This window comes from Cheilinus undulatus, linkage group 6 (assembly GCF_018320785.1).
Source record: "Cheilinus undulatus linkage group 6, ASM1832078v1, whole genome shotgun sequence".
NCBI classification, from domain to species: domain Eukaryota; kingdom Metazoa; phylum Chordata; class Actinopteri; order Labriformes; family Labridae; genus Cheilinus; species Cheilinus undulatus.
In genome coordinates, this window is record NC_054870.1 from 13,356,670 (window position 1) to 13,371,826 (window position 15,157).

Sequence of the window (15,157 nt, forward strand, 5' to 3'; positions counted from 1 at the left end):
GCTTTTATCATCAGGAAATTTCTACATACTTTGCGTATGATCCCTATAAATCTAAAAGAAAAAAAATGTTTTTCTCATTGGTTAACTGATTTACCTGGCTCAGAGGCAATCGCTATCACATTTTACTGAAGGCAGACCTCCTACTATAGAGTACCTCTAGCCAGATGAAGGGACACAAGGCTCTTGAGTCTAGCTATGCCTCTTCAACAGCTTTTCACCCTCCGTGTGTCATGAAATTGCTTTTAATTGAAGCATTATTATACTATGAATCAAAATAAACCTTGTTATATATGATGCACATTTCAAAAGCAGAACTGCCAACAAAGGAACAACTGCTAGCAAAAAGACCAGCTCTTATTATTAAACTGAGCCATATAAACCGGATCACTAAAAAGCACAGCACGAAACCTTGGGATTTTGATAGCACTTCTCTATGCCGAAATCGCTTCCTGCCCCCATCTGGAGTTCTTTGCTGATGGACATCAAGCTGCAAAGACCTTATTATTTCGTCCAAGTTTGCATCCTCTTCTTCTTACCAACTGTCTCTGCTGGCGAGTGTATCGTTCTCTGTCTTCGACAAATTTTCTCATATCCTGGTTTCTTTTTTCCTCCGCTTCCTTAGCCTGACCGATCAGGGACAGCTTCTCCTCCAGCCACTTTTTGCGTTCACCTTGGTGTTTCTCTGTACAAAGCTGTAAACAAAATGTTTATATATTTTTTTTACCATAGACTATGTCTTTTTAAATATCAGATAATTATGGGAAAAAATACACTGAAAAACTCCAAAGTCAAGTACACAGGACAAGATACTGAGATCTAAAAATAGGCATCAGTCCTCATTTAAAGAACTAGAGCACATGAAAAAAAACTCTGTGTCATGTTCATTCATGATCATGTTTATAAAAACACTTGAATTTTTAAATGTCTTTTGAAGCGAGTGTCTTTACAGGAGAAGCAGGCTAATCAACACTGACTAAGCTCTGATTTCATGCTTGGATTATAAATGTATTCATTTGCATTTACTGTTTCTATATTTGAAAGTAACCAGATGATGTTTGTCAGATTTACATTGTGTTCCTATTCAAAACATGTAATGCATTTCAAAACTACTTCCATTTTTTACCTTTAAGCTTTCCTGGGCTTGAGCAGCTTCTTGTTTTGCCTGCTTGACTTCATCTGATGGGCTGTCCATTTGATGGTGTGCACTGTTTCCACTGTTCTGCTGCAACAACATCCCTTTCAACTTCTGCACCTCTGAAATTCAAAAAAGGAAGATTAAAACTCAGAATTACATTGAAAGTAAAGTAGAATAAAAACTCAAAATTATGACTTCAAAAATTGGCTCAGGTCCTGTTTTCTTAAGTAGATTTTTTCAGATCAGGCTGAGAGACTCTACTTCCTTCTCTGCCCACTTTCATGTGGAGTCCCACAGGGTTCTATCCTAGGACCAATCCTTGTCTTTCTTTACCTCCTCTAATGACAAACCAGCTCCTATCAGCAGTTTTCTTATGACTTGTCTCTGTAAACAGATATCTGCATAAGGTGCAGCTAACAATAAATCAAACATTTAAACTTGAGCCAAAAATCTGCTTGACGCTATGTTATAAAAAACAATCAGCATTTAGATTCCTACAATATCTGGAAGACATCAGACATGTAAAAATTTATTTTAAAAACAGTAATCTCCTCTTCATGACAGACCTGAAAAAGTTAACCCAAATCTTTTTTTTGTCATCATATCCACTAATTTTATTCCCCTTTATTGTAGGTAAACCACACAGAAATTTGTTCCTTTTTTTGGCTCAGACTGAGACTCAAACAGTCAGCAACACTACTCTAATGTCGTTTTGGATAAGGAAATGCAAATATTTGTAGACAAAAATGCCATACAGTAAAGGAAATCTTGCCTACAAGTAATATGTCCCCTTGCATTACTAGCATTACCGCTACCATTACTGCATTACTCCCTGTTTTTCAGTCTTCAGAAAAGATTTAGCCAGCTGTTTCAAATTGAAACTGTGCCTCTCGAAAGGTACTGCTTTAAGGGAAAAGACTTCTTTTTATTTCAAAATAATATAAATATTCACATTTTGTTTTTTTTTTACGGCTTCAACGATACGTTTCAAGAAGGGAAGAAGATTAACTTATAGTATTTTGTTGCATCTGCTCCTTATACACCATATTTCACCCACATTTCTTTTTGTTTTTTAGTAATCAAACACTTGATTTATGGCCACGACTGATGTATTCCCACCTGAAATGTTTGGGGGAACTCACATTTTATACATGTAATTTACAAACCCTCTTAAGTTTGCAATAAAGAAAGGATATATCCAAGCTTTCCATAAACTTCATTTCATCCAAATACTTGTTTTCCATGCTCTTTTTATCCTGTCTTACCACTGGAGAGCTCCTGGATGAGGTTAAGTTTCTCCTCCAAGACCTGCTCCATCTGCTCCTGTGTCTCCTCCTGCTCCGTCAGAGCCAAACGCATGTCCTCCATCACACGCTCTTTGGCTTCAAGGTCTTAAAATAATAATAATAATTTTGTCAATAACACAGAGATCCAGCTACTTGCACAGGAAAGTCGAGGTTAAAAAAAAGAATGCCCTGAAGGCTTCCACACAGCAGCAGACTATTTTAAAATATGCGGATCCCTGAGGGATGAATTCTTTTCACTGAAATTCAATAACTAAGTCAAAGGTCAACTCTTCCCACAAACAAGAAAAAACGGCTTTCCTTTAGGAAGACAAAAACACTTCTCTATACCTTTACAGGCGTTCTGGTAAAGCTGCTGCGTCTTGTCAGACTTGGTGTCAGATTTTTCCTTGAAGAGAAAAAGCAGAGACGAGGCCATAATTAAAACACATCAATGTATCACTAAGAGGTAAAAGTAAATCTGTCCAGATATCAACAGGAAAAGTGTGCTGTGCCAGTGTGGCAAATAGCACTAAAGCAAACAGATATTTAATCTGGTAAAGATTTAAGACTCTTTTACCACTTTGAGCTGCTGGATGGCTCTGTCTCTGTTGGCGAGGTCCATCTGAAGCTGCTTCTTGACTTTCTCCACGTCAGCCAGTTTCTGCCTCAAAACCTTTTCCTCTTCTCTCATGGTTGATATCTATAGAAAAACAAAAGGTTAAGAAACCAAGAACAAACATTACACATAATTTATTTTAACTGTGCTGGTGTTAACTGGGTTGGATTAGTGCAGTGTGTGTCAACCCTCTGAGCCCTAAGCTATTTTTTTAACAATTCTGTCTCACCTGCACTTATTGTCTTAAAAAGCTGTGGTGCACAGTCAAGATTTAAACATCCTTTTGCCAGGACAACCAGGGCTTTAAGAATGTGTGCTGCAGTAATGTCACTTGAATTTAAAAAAATGATGGGACTATAAAGAAAAATGAAAAAATTAATAGAAATTAAAACTTGAAGATTTCTATGTGTGATACACAGTAAACATTAATAAAAAATACTTTTTTGCACAAATCCATTCTTCCATCTCTTGGGGACTATAAAGTGAGCTATTCAACCTGTCTAGAAAGTCAAAACATGCAGTTTGGAGAAGCATGGCGTGATGACAGAACAGCCTGCCACTGGTTGTCACACGTAAGAAAATAATATGGTGGATAGCATTAACTGTTAGTGGCAGAAACTATCGAAAAACGTATAAAATGGAGAAAAAGACGTTCAGTATAGAGGTTACTGGTGTGAATTTAGTCTTCAAAGACCCTGGGAAGTCACCAAATTTCCAGGCTCTTAGAAAAGCTTCCATAAGGGCAACGAGGGCAGCGTCATTAAAACTGCACAGTGGTAGGCAGCAGGACGATTTATGGTTCAAAAGTAATTTAACTTTTTATAACCCATGTCTCCTCTTGGCATTTACGACTATGTCCGTCTCAGTTGGTTTACTGTCAAATGTATTCTTTTCATGGAAATTGTAATACTTTAGAGCAATCACTGATTTTAAGAAAAATAGGTGACCCTAAGAGGACAAGGATCCAAGGATTTCATTTTACTTTGTTTCCCATGATAACCAGTCAATTCTGTGGTTTCGTGCATCTATACATGTTCTGCTCAGTTTTCTTGTGTTAAAAGTAAATTTTAGCTATTTCTCAAGATCTTGACTTTTCAAGAACATTGAGATTCCTGTGATAGAAGTGTTTTATGTAACTCTTGATAAATTTACTCATTGCCATGGAAAATCCAGCAATGTTATCTAAATAAAAAAAATACATTAAATAATCTTAAGAAAGCAACCAAAAATCACTCATTATTTTGGTGAAGCGGACTACAATGTACAGATGCTTGTTCTCCTAGGGCCTCCTCACATATCAACCAACTATGTTGGTACTGTACAACTTACATTAAGTTACTGTTGTTTATCTGTTTGTTGACAGTAAATAACAGAATCATCTTCTCATTAAAGATATTTTGTCTTTGGATAAGATTGTGCTAAGCTTGTCAAAGAATGTGCACACCTCCTTCTGGACCTGTTGAATCTGCTTCTTGTAGTCTGCTAGTTTCTCTCTGAGGTCTGAAGTGTCGTCCTCTTTCCTCTGAAGGTCGAGGCTGAGGCTCTTGACTTTGTCTGCATCCTGCTTGGCGTTTTCTTTTAGTCTGGATGAGATAACAACAAACTTTCAGAAGACAGGAGGGTATATTGTGGTCAAGAACAACACTATTGCTTCGTAAGAGTCTTTTATACACCAGGGAGGCGTACAGCCCTCCTGGGGTATTGAGATACTTGTGGAGAGTTGAAGGGGAAGATAAATAGAAAATGTTTTTCAAGATGACAGAATAATAAAGTGTAGTGCAGAACAATAAGACAATGTAACACAGAGAGACTGCTCTCACTGCTGTTTATTGGTTTTCTGAGCAACTCACAGAGTAAACTCTCAAAAGAGGAATTTTAATAAACTTCAGTATTACACCTGCATATTCTCTCATGTATAGTAGCCACATTGATTACTTTCTCCATTCATTTCTTGTTTATTATTATGGTTTAAATGAAGGTATGCAAAGCAGATTTTCTGAACTACAGTGTGAGTGTGAACACTGTGTTTTAACCCTTCTTTTTGGCTGTAATATATGAATAAAGTTGCCCTTTCTGATTGTGAAAGATACTGCTGAGGTTCTGAGACTGTGAAATGTGAAAAAAAAGATGGTAATAGAAATAACTTGAAAGTTTTGAGGACAAGTTAGTGAAACAGAGATTGGCCTTATTATGGGAAGGGTTGGAAGTATTGGTATCCTATTTTTAATTTTGCATCCGTCCCCTGTATGGCTAGGGCTGACAAAGTCATATCTCTAATCCAAGTGTAAGGTGACTAGTGCTGCTACATATTACAGACAAGTACATAAAGTCTCTTTATCTTCCAGATGTTCCATCATTAGAGGTATAGCTGTTGAAGTTCTCCAAAAACCCCTGGAATTTTGTTTTTAAGACGTGGTCAACAAAGAAGAAACAGTTACCTGTCAATTTCACCAGCTTTCTTCTCCAGCTCGGCATCTTTCTGTGCAATGGCCTCATGCGCCACAGCCAGCAGCTCCCTACGCCTCTCCACCTCCCTGCGTCGAGCCTCTTGGATTGCCTGGCTCTCCTCCTCGTCCTGCCGCTCTTGTGCCTCCTGCAGGCTCTTTTTGAGCGATTTTACCTGTTCCTCCTTTTCCTTAAGCTGGTTCTGCAGTTCTGCCTCCCTCTCTGCTGAGGCTTTTTTGTACTCTGCTAGTTTGTCATCTGCCTGGCTGTCTTCATCTTTCAGGACACTGCCCATTTCTGAAGATGCTCGTTGAGCTTTGGTTTTGCAGACAGACTCTTTTACTTCTTCCATGAGAGAAACTTTTGCCCTCAGAGTCACCACCTCTGCCTGGAGATCAGTGTTTAACCTCTTGAGATCTCCTTCAGCAGAAGGATCAGAGGAACAGCGTGAACTTTTAATCCTAGCCTCTTCTAATTCGGCCTTGAGCTGCTCTGTAGTTTGCTCATGCTTACTGAGCTGATGTTTGAGATCCTCTAAAAGTTTGTCTGAGGTTCCCTTTTGTTCACTCAGTTTTTGTTCTAACTCCTCCATCTGCTTTTGTGATTTCAATTCTTGATTGTGCAGCATCTCATTAAGCTCTTCAATCTGCTTAACCATGGCCTGGGATCGCTCCTCAAGTTTTGCTCTCAGCTGTACAACTTCTTTGGAAGTGAGTTCTTCACTTTGGAGCTTGGATCTGAGTTCATCCACTTGTACCTGTGACGTCTCTTCTTTCTCCTTAAGCCTCTGTTTTAGTTCCTCAAGTTCCACTTTTGAAGCTACTTCTTGCTGACTCAACTTTTCTGTAAACTGTTTGACCTGCTGGTCAAAAATCAGCTGTTGGCGTTCCAGCTGTTCCTTTCTCTGTGTCAGCTCACACTCCAACTCCATTATTCGTTTTTGATTTCGCTCATTTTTCTCCTTTTCTTCGGAGAGATTCTTTCTGAGCTCTGACTCTTCTTCTCTTGGCTGATCATTCTCACCACCAGATGATACTGCTGAAGTTTGCAGCTTATGGAAAAATAAATCACATTAAAAACATAGTTTTGTTTTTATTTAATCAGTATAATTTCATTAAAGACAACAAATTTAATATTGTGACCCAAACTTAACATTATTGATTTATTGGTAAAAGGTCATTTTGATGCCTACCTTGCACTCTGTAGCCACCAGTTTGGCAGTCAGCTCTTTGACTTCTTGTCGGAGTGCTTCACCCTCTTGTTCCTTCTCCTTAGCCAGCCTTCTGATCTCCCTCCTCACCTCCTCCAGTGCTGACTGAGCCTCCTCTCTGCCACTCCTCTCTTCACTAAGAGCAACAAGTAAGTCCTGTCTGCATTGTTTCTCTTCTTGAAGAGATGCAGTGACATCTTCTCTAGCTCTCCTCTCAGCCTCTAGATCTGTCACTGCTTTCTCACTGACTTTCATCTCTTCTTTGGAAGAGGCAAGCAATTCTTCATTGCTCCGCTTTAGCTCCCCAAGTGCAGTAAGGGCCTCCTCCTTTGCTTTTTTTTCCTCCTGTAAGGATAGCAGTGCCTCTTCTTTTCCCAAAGTCTGGTACTCCAAAGCAGCAATGGCATCTTCTCTGCCTCTCTTTTCCTTCTCTAGGGCCGCCAACGCTTCCTGTGTGACATGAGTAATGGTTGACTTTTTATTGTGAATGGCTGCACAGCACTGAATAGAAAGACACAATATATAATGCAGAAAGAAAATCTATCACAAAGTCAGTTTTGACAATATCATTTAGCCCAAGCCCAATTAAAGCAGTGTTTCATTTCTAAGTGTTTTTCAGTTTTGTTGGCTTTCATGCTCCTTTCATGTGCCAACACTTTGCTTCATACAAGACAGTGAACATGTGCTCATATTTTTCTCAGATTTAGAAAATTACATTTCTTCTATTTTGTGCAGATATCAGTTTTGCCATTCTTCTGGGCAGAGGAAAAGCAAGTTCACTTCTTCTTTATCTTTTTTTTCTTGGTTTAATGATCAATGGCAATCAGCTTGTGGTGCATTACTAACACGTTATTTGTAGAAGTGCGAAAAACCAACTCAAGCATGCGCCTGGAATAATGAGAAAGACAAATTTGCTCTAAAAAAGGGCAGCAAAATCTTTTCACCACAACATTTTTCTTTTTACTGTAGGATACGTTTGCACCCTGGTCCTAACCCACCAAAGATGGGGCTTAACTGCTGCCTTTTCCAAAGCTACGATGAAAAAAATACAACAAATGTAAGATCAGCTGACTAGAATATGTTTTTATATAAACGATCTTTATATTGCAAAGCAATTGTCAAACTCCTGTCCTGATGAGTGAAAAGTTAAGAATAATTCTTTTAGTTTAGATGATTGTCAAACTTGCCAAGGGAAGTTTGCCATCATAACAAAAAAGGAAAACTGTGGTTTAACTGAAATTTCCAGCTAAGTGCTCTTTGAGAACAGGTAGGTTTTACTAACAAACACATTTAAATGGAGTTTACACTGTGTAAATACATATATCAAATGTATGCATCTCTGCTAGTAGTGTCGATCATTTGAAAACAAGCCAAGGTTCTTACGGTTTGAATAAGCCTCAGTAATATGTCCATAGCCATTTAACAAACAAACAGCTCACTGGTTTGATTCTGTGAATCTATAGAAATGCAAAACACAGAGCCTCTGCTGCCAAAGTTCCTGGTTATGTGCTCCTTACCTGCAGCCTGTCCCTTTCATGTGAACCACCCTCCTTGACCAGAAAGGAGTGTCCCTGAGATCCCGGCTCTGCTGCCCTCTTCATGTCTTCAACCTGTTTCTCCAGCAGGGAAATCTTTATCGACTCCTCTTGAAGTTCAGAGAGGAGCCTTCTCTTCTCTTCATCCTTTTCTGTGCTTGGTTCAGCTGGGAAATAACATAAAACACACAAAAAGCTAAATATATGAAAAGAAGGCCAGAAGTAGCACACAGCTTTATCCGTGAATATTTGTCTTCATGTGAGGGGTCTCACTGATAAAAATATGTCAAGATTTTAAAAGCTTCTGTGTTTGTTGCAAGCTTTACTCTTTAAAAGTGCATGTTGAGGGTTCCTAAACCCTTATTTAAAAGTCAAATCAGTTTCAGACCTTTTGAAAAAGTGAAACAAGAAAAATATATACGACTCTGTGTAGCCAACAGTCAAAAATGTTAGGCAATGTGAGATTTCCTGGTACATCAGGTTAGGCTGAATTTCCTAATGTTCGACAAAGCTTAGGGAATGTCAAACAAAATAGAACAATGACATTTTTAATCATAAACACCCAAATTTGATGATTTTTGGCACATTTAATGCCTACATCAATATACCATATAGGGATTTTTATAACATATTTAGCAGGTGAACTAAATAGATTCTAAACGGTTAATAAATTATTTAAAACAAGTAAATGCTTTTTGTCAGGATATCTGCCAGCTAATCTCAAGGTAGGTGTTGTTGTTCATGTGTTAAATGCATTTGTGTTGCAGCTGACTGTATGTATATGCCCTGTAACCAGCTGATAACATTCTACATTTTGTTTTTTTAAACAACTTACATACAGATAAATGACTTTTAACATTCATTTTTACGGTCTGATCACGTGTAGTCTGTGTAAACAAGCATGCTGTTGCAGGGTAAAAACAGCTCGGTTCACTTTCTGGCTTTTGGACTCAGGTGAGAACTTGGACAGTAATATATGAAACCAGACAGAACTAAAATAGTGAAACAACATTGTCCTTGTACAGCAGCGTAAGTACATACCTGATTACATTTTAAGCTAATGTTGAGTTAGCTTTTATTATATGTGTGTTAACGCTGGACCGTTGCTAGCTAATCTAAATCACTGTCTCAGTCTTCCACACTGTTTTATTCATATCTGACAAATATTCTCTTGATTTTTTGGGGGCTTTGGGAAAGCGAAAAGTTCAACACCAGTGTCCGCTGAAAGGATGACAAGCCTCCTGTACATGGTCATGGTTGCTAACATAGGATTAGACAGTGGCCTTTAAAGGGAGTGGCTTAGCAAATGAAATGAAAATTAAACTGCTCAGAAAGGTTAACTTTGAAAGATGAACTTCCGCCAAACTCTGGGGTTCAGTTACCCTTTAAAAAAGGAACATTTCTTTATAAAAATCTGCTTTTTTCAGAAGAGAAAGGCAAACAGTCTTTTAACATTTCAAGCTACCTTCCATATGATATTGTTTTTTAAAGCTCATATTTCAGTATAATCTATGCTTTTGGTTCCAAAATATTCTGTTTGTCTTGCATGTTTATGTCTTATTCAATCAAGACTTTGCCAAAATGCTGCTTATAAGATCAATGTGGTAAACAGAATTTCCTCTCAGTGTTCAAAAACAGAAAACATCCCTTTAACCATTGTTTATCTGCCAGGCACTCTATGAGCAACCTAATGTTTTGTTGTACAAAACTGTTTGAAAAAGAATTTATTCTGAGGGAAATAATGATATTGATGAAGTGATCTATAAATGTGTACTTGGGATCACAAACACCACCCTTAGAGGACAAGGCAGCATTCTTTGGGTGTTTGAAATATCTGCATTAATTACAATTACTGCCTTTACAACCTTCATATTATAACTGTAATAAGCACAGTCTACCTTTCCGCTATCATCAACATCTGTCTTTCTGAGATAAAGTCACTGCAGGATAAACAAAAATATTCACCTCTGAGTTTGCCAGCCATCTGCTGTTGGAGTTGCTGATGGTGCTTGTTCAGTTCCAACGCCTTTCTTTGCAGCTCCTCCAAAAGAAGATCTTTGTCATCCTGAGCCCCTGCTCTGACTGAAGCCATACATTTCTGAGCAGCCTCTGCAGCCTTCATAATATCTGCCAATTCAGAGGAGTAGGTGTCCAGAGATTTGTCCTGCAAGAGGAGGGAAACATCAGTTAATAGAGGCATCAATTTGTTGAACATCCAAATGGTGTCCAAAAGTGGTCCTCCCAGAGTGCTATGGAACAAAAAACTTGTCATCCACCTGCTTGAGTTGCTTAATATAAATTCTGCAAAGGGTATTCATGTATGCAGTTTTAAACTGACAGAGAAGTTGTTTTTTGTACAGGTTAGAAACTTTGGAGTTCCCTTTGCAATCACATCATATAGAGTCCATCCAACTAGAAAACTTTTTATGTCATGACAATCTGTAATACTATGATCAAAATGCAGTGTGCTGGGTAAACATCTTCAGGGACCGAGTGCACTAGCTGGTTGTTACCCTTTGCAGTAGATTTCTGAGAGACTGTAGTGTAGTGTGCTAGGTGACCAAGCTGCTAACAAGATAACAGGCTATGATGAGTCATATTTATCAGCTTGATATAATATGCAGTCCTGTTAAACACTTTGATATGAACTATGTCAGGATTTCTCAGTCAATATGAAGGGGTGATTAGATAAAAAAAATGGGTTATATATCCATGTAAATGGGCATTTGAATGGCTAAACAAGTTAGCTTAGCTTTGACCATTCTCATGTTCATATGTCCAAATGTGAAATAGATGCTACTCTCCTGGTTTGCGGTTTTCTTCAACTAAATCTTGATACACAATATTAATCCTTTTTTATCTCAGTAATTTCAGTAAACACATTTTCCCAGCTGCTAAATGGAGAAAAAATGTACAATATTAACCTCTCCCCAGTGGCTAGAGGTAGCTTATCAGGTTTCTATGTTTATGTTTTAGTCATCAAACCTCTTTTAGCTTCTGTAAGCAGTCAACCAGCCAGCCCTTTAAAAAAAACACACAGTGTATGAATTGTGTTACCATGGCTTGTGCGTCTTGACTGGATCCAGCCATTTTGTCAATGAGGTTCTTGAAGATCTCTAGCCTCCTTTCGGCTCGCTCCTCCAAGATCTCTCTTTCCCTCGCCAGCCGGTCACTGAATTTACACAAACATTTGTAGGACTTAAATTTCCGGCCCAACACTTTCCAGAACTACAGAAAGGAAAAAACACTCTTACTTGTAGTCATTCTGCATTTCAGTGAAGAGCTCAGAGAACTCTCTGCTGATTTCTTCTCTGATCCTCGCCTCCATGAGCACACTGTCTGCTCGCTCCTTCTTTAGCTGGACCTGCAGCTGTTTCAACAGCACCACCTGTCTCTACAGAATGGGACACACAACAACAGACAATATTACAGGCATGATCTATTCTTAAAAGCAAGCAATCCTGCTTTTACATGAGAACAGGCATTGAAAAACTGATGAAAAATGAGTGCATAATAACATCATAATTTGCATTGACAAGGCACTAACTATCATTTCACAATAAGCAGTAAAATGGAGATGGTCTTAGTTTGACAAAGGAAAAACACTACTGAGGGGTTCAGACCTTTACAAGGGCAGACAACAATTTTATTCTTGTTTCAAAATGAAGGGGCGCCATGGTATGAAACATAACTGTGTAATATAGCTTAGTGAGTTTCCCAAAGTCCTAAATGACGAATCATTAAATCACACCTCCATAAACTTTCCTTCTGTTTTACTTAAATCCACTGCAATGTCCATAAAACCCTTTTAATCCCTATGAGGTTTCACCAATTACCTTTCTTCCTGAGCTACTTTTTCTATATCCTATTTTTTAATTTGTTACAGATGTTATGCAATAAAAAGCTACATCTTTAATGAAAAAACTCAATGGCATGATACGTTGTGTTGTCATTGACTGACCTGGTGTGTTGCTTGGCTGATCACAATTTTTTCATGATCGTCACTGCTGTCCTCTTCAGCACCATTCTGATCCATCGTCACGTCCATCAGGCTCTCATCTTCTTCATACTCAGTATCCTCATCCTCCTATACGTAATAATGTATAAACAAAAGAATGAAGACTTATGCAGATACCATTCAACAACACTGCATCTTTAAACTTGAATATAAAAGTACAAATAAAAAGAGTCTCCATCCCACCAGTACATCCTCCAGGCTACTCTCCCAGCCAATCAGGGAGCTCCTTCTGCTGCCACGAAGAGTCTTCCCATCAGCACTACTGATACTGAAGGATCCCTCACCATTGGACCTCTGAGGCATGATGGGAAGAGGCCTAGTAGTCAGGACTACAACCTTAAACACACAAGAGTAGGAAACAAAAGGAATGAAATGCAGAGATGTGAATTCTGTAGACAAGAGATTGTTTTTAAATTATGTGCATTTATGACAATTGTTCAGGTCATAAATATGGAACATGCTGTTTCAAATATTCTTTTGAGGAATATATGGGTAATGGTAGTTTTATGAATGACATGGTCTGCAGCTAAGGGAATACTTGATGACTTGTGCAGAGCAAAGTGCTACAGAAGGAGAAGCTAGAGCTAGTATGCACCTTCTGTGCCACTGCTGAGAATTTGAGGACGTTGAGAGTCTCATCATACATGGAGGCACACTGGTTGATGTTGACGATCATACAGGCTTTACCTCGTCCACAGAAAAAGCCCTGCAGGTAATGTGTCAGCTTGCTTTCTCTGAAGGGAACATGCTGAAGCAACCTTAGGGAGCAAACAAACAAAAGCCGAATCAATGTTTTGTAAAAATGCTTACTGGACTGCTGCTGAAGGAGAATAATGAAAGATAACAGTTTGAGCATTTTCTCCTTGAAAAGTCCAGAGATGCTGAACTCCATTTTGTCCACAAGAGGGCAGAAACACAGTTCTTATGTTTATGTCGAGCAGACACTATTGCTTTTATGTCTGTCTTGATAAGTCAATACTAGCCTGACAAAAGCTCCAGAGAAAAATGTCTGGTTCATTAGCTGCTACAAACATTTTAAAGGAGTTTAGGAAACCTATATACCATACATCAACACAAAAGAGTGCTAAGAAAGCACGACAGTAATGTCTTGAGAGTTGAAAGTCAGATATTAAACTGTTGCTTTTCATTACTGCAATTCACCTTTAATATGAAATGATTGTGAATTGTAATGGTTTAAATAGATAGAGAGAATTATAGAAAGCCATTTATCTCACTTGGCCTGCTGATTGTGCCGTAGTGCATTGATGCATTTTCCTAGGATGAGCAGTGAGGTGTTGATGTTCCCAGCTTCCTTTAGACGCTCTCCTTTGTTCTGGGTCTTGGCGCATCGCTCAGAGCCAGCTAGGTCACATAGACACAACCTGAAAACGAGCAAATATTTTTACAATAATATCATTACAACACCTACAAACAAAGCTGTTTCTGTACATGATCATCACACGCTTTATTCAACTTGTCCCAGCTCTTCTTTGTAAACTTGACGCTGAATTGATATCGTTTGTGCCTGAAACTCATTGTTCTGCACAGCAAACCATATTTATATGCCAGGTCATTTTAAAGTTTCACTCACTCGCTGACTGTGTGGACCCTTGGTGCCCCAATATCCTCAATCCTCAGTATCCGAATGGAGAAAATGCTGTGACTGCAGAAAAGGAAATGGACACGAGTTTCACAAACATCAATAACATGGAAAAAAAAAAACATTAGTAAGGCATTACCACTGAAATTAACACAAAAAGCATGTCTTTGGCTTACTTAAATGGGAGTTGTGTTTTTTCAGTACATTTTTAACCATAGCTGAGCAGTCTTCATGTCTGAAAACCAAAAAGATGGAGTATTTGTACCTCCTGCTGGAGAGCTGATTAAGCCGGGTGGAGGAGAAGCTCTGGTTCTTCTTTCCTATTTTCATCACCTTAAAAGCCTCTTCAGCACTATTCACCTGAACCCAACCCAGATCTACATGAAAAAAAATGGACAAAACAGGATTTTAACTTTTTTGTTTCTTTGCATATTGGCACACAATGAAAAGAGTCAAAGAATTCCTTAGCATTTCTATCTGTCATTTTGTATGAGCTCCACTATAGATCAAACTTCACTGAGCTACATGGTTGTCCATGTACAGTAGCTGCTGAAACTGCTGACACCAGCTAATGTGTCTGATGATTGTTATGTGTCAAGGGCCTACGTGTCTGGAAAAAGAAAAAAGCATTTTTTACAGCTTTCTTTTTTTGCTGGAACCTGGCAATCATTTTGACATTAGAAAAAATGTCAGTCTTCAAACCTTTGACAAAGGCGTTGCCCTTGACGTCCTGTGACAGGCGCAGTGCAGTCCTCCTCGAAGTTCCACTGGGAACAACCTCCAAGAGGTCATGGATGTTCTCATTGTAGATTTCACAGAAAGAAACCCAAACAGAGAACTTAGTGTGAGTCTCCACCTCCAGGCTGATCTTGTCCTCATCTGCAACAGCTGTAGTCAGCATGATGGAACCTGAAAAAGCAACAAGCATTGAAAATCTTTGCAAGTATCAACTCACAACATATTGCACAAGTCACAGCATTACTTCAGATTAGAACATTATTTATTTCTTCTCCCAAGTTGTTAATGTATGTGAATATTAAAAATGCATTCCTGCCTCTGGGGTTAAGTTCTGATAATGCTGTCAATCACAGCAAGCATATGCACAGACAATGTTGGATGATGCAGTGCAAACAAGAGCAGAAGACAATCAGTAACTTAAAAAAAGATGACTGGTCGTCAAATTCCTGGTGATCCAATTACTGTTTGACTTAATGATGGATCTTAACTGAATATGTCTGGAAAACAAAGGAAAACTGGAGATATTTCAGGAGTAAAGTCTGTGATGTCTATTTGTATATGTATTTAGATGAGA

At 38.5% G+C, this 15,157-nt stretch overlaps 1 protein-coding gene across 1 annotated transcript in view; it reads right to left on the reverse strand.

The window, feature by feature from the left end:
• Window positions 1-15,157, reverse strand: part of kif20ba (kinesin family member 20Ba) — a 64,918-nt gene that overhangs the window by 44,293 nt on the left and 5,468 nt on the right. The window contains exons 8-26 of the mRNA XM_041790351.1: window positions 14,548-14,754; window positions 14,111-14,222; window positions 13,837-13,908; window positions 13,481-13,627; window positions 12,841-13,003; window positions 12,429-12,581; window positions 12,189-12,314; window positions 11,482-11,621; window positions 11,285-11,399; window positions 10,193-10,391; window positions 8,210-8,394; window positions 6,675-7,142; window positions 5,476-6,533; window positions 4,482-4,620; window positions 2,999-3,121; window positions 2,770-2,827; window positions 2,401-2,526; window positions 1,124-1,254; window positions 537-692 (exon numbers count right to left, since the gene is read on the reverse strand). Of these exons, the coding sequence (XP_041646285.1) occupies window positions 537-692; window positions 1,124-1,254; window positions 2,401-2,526; window positions 2,770-2,827; window positions 2,999-3,121; window positions 4,482-4,620; window positions 5,476-6,533; window positions 6,675-7,142; window positions 8,210-8,394; window positions 10,193-10,391; window positions 11,285-11,399; window positions 11,482-11,621; window positions 12,189-12,314; window positions 12,429-12,581; window positions 12,841-13,003; window positions 13,481-13,627; window positions 13,837-13,908; window positions 14,111-14,222; window positions 14,548-14,754 (3,878 nt within the window). The remainder of the gene's footprint in view (window positions 1-536; window positions 693-1,123; window positions 1,255-2,400; window positions 2,527-2,769; window positions 2,828-2,998; window positions 3,122-4,481; window positions 4,621-5,475; window positions 6,534-6,674; window positions 7,143-8,209; window positions 8,395-10,192; window positions 10,392-11,284; window positions 11,400-11,481; window positions 11,622-12,188; window positions 12,315-12,428; window positions 12,582-12,840; window positions 13,004-13,480; window positions 13,628-13,836; window positions 13,909-14,110; window positions 14,223-14,547; window positions 14,755-15,157) is intronic.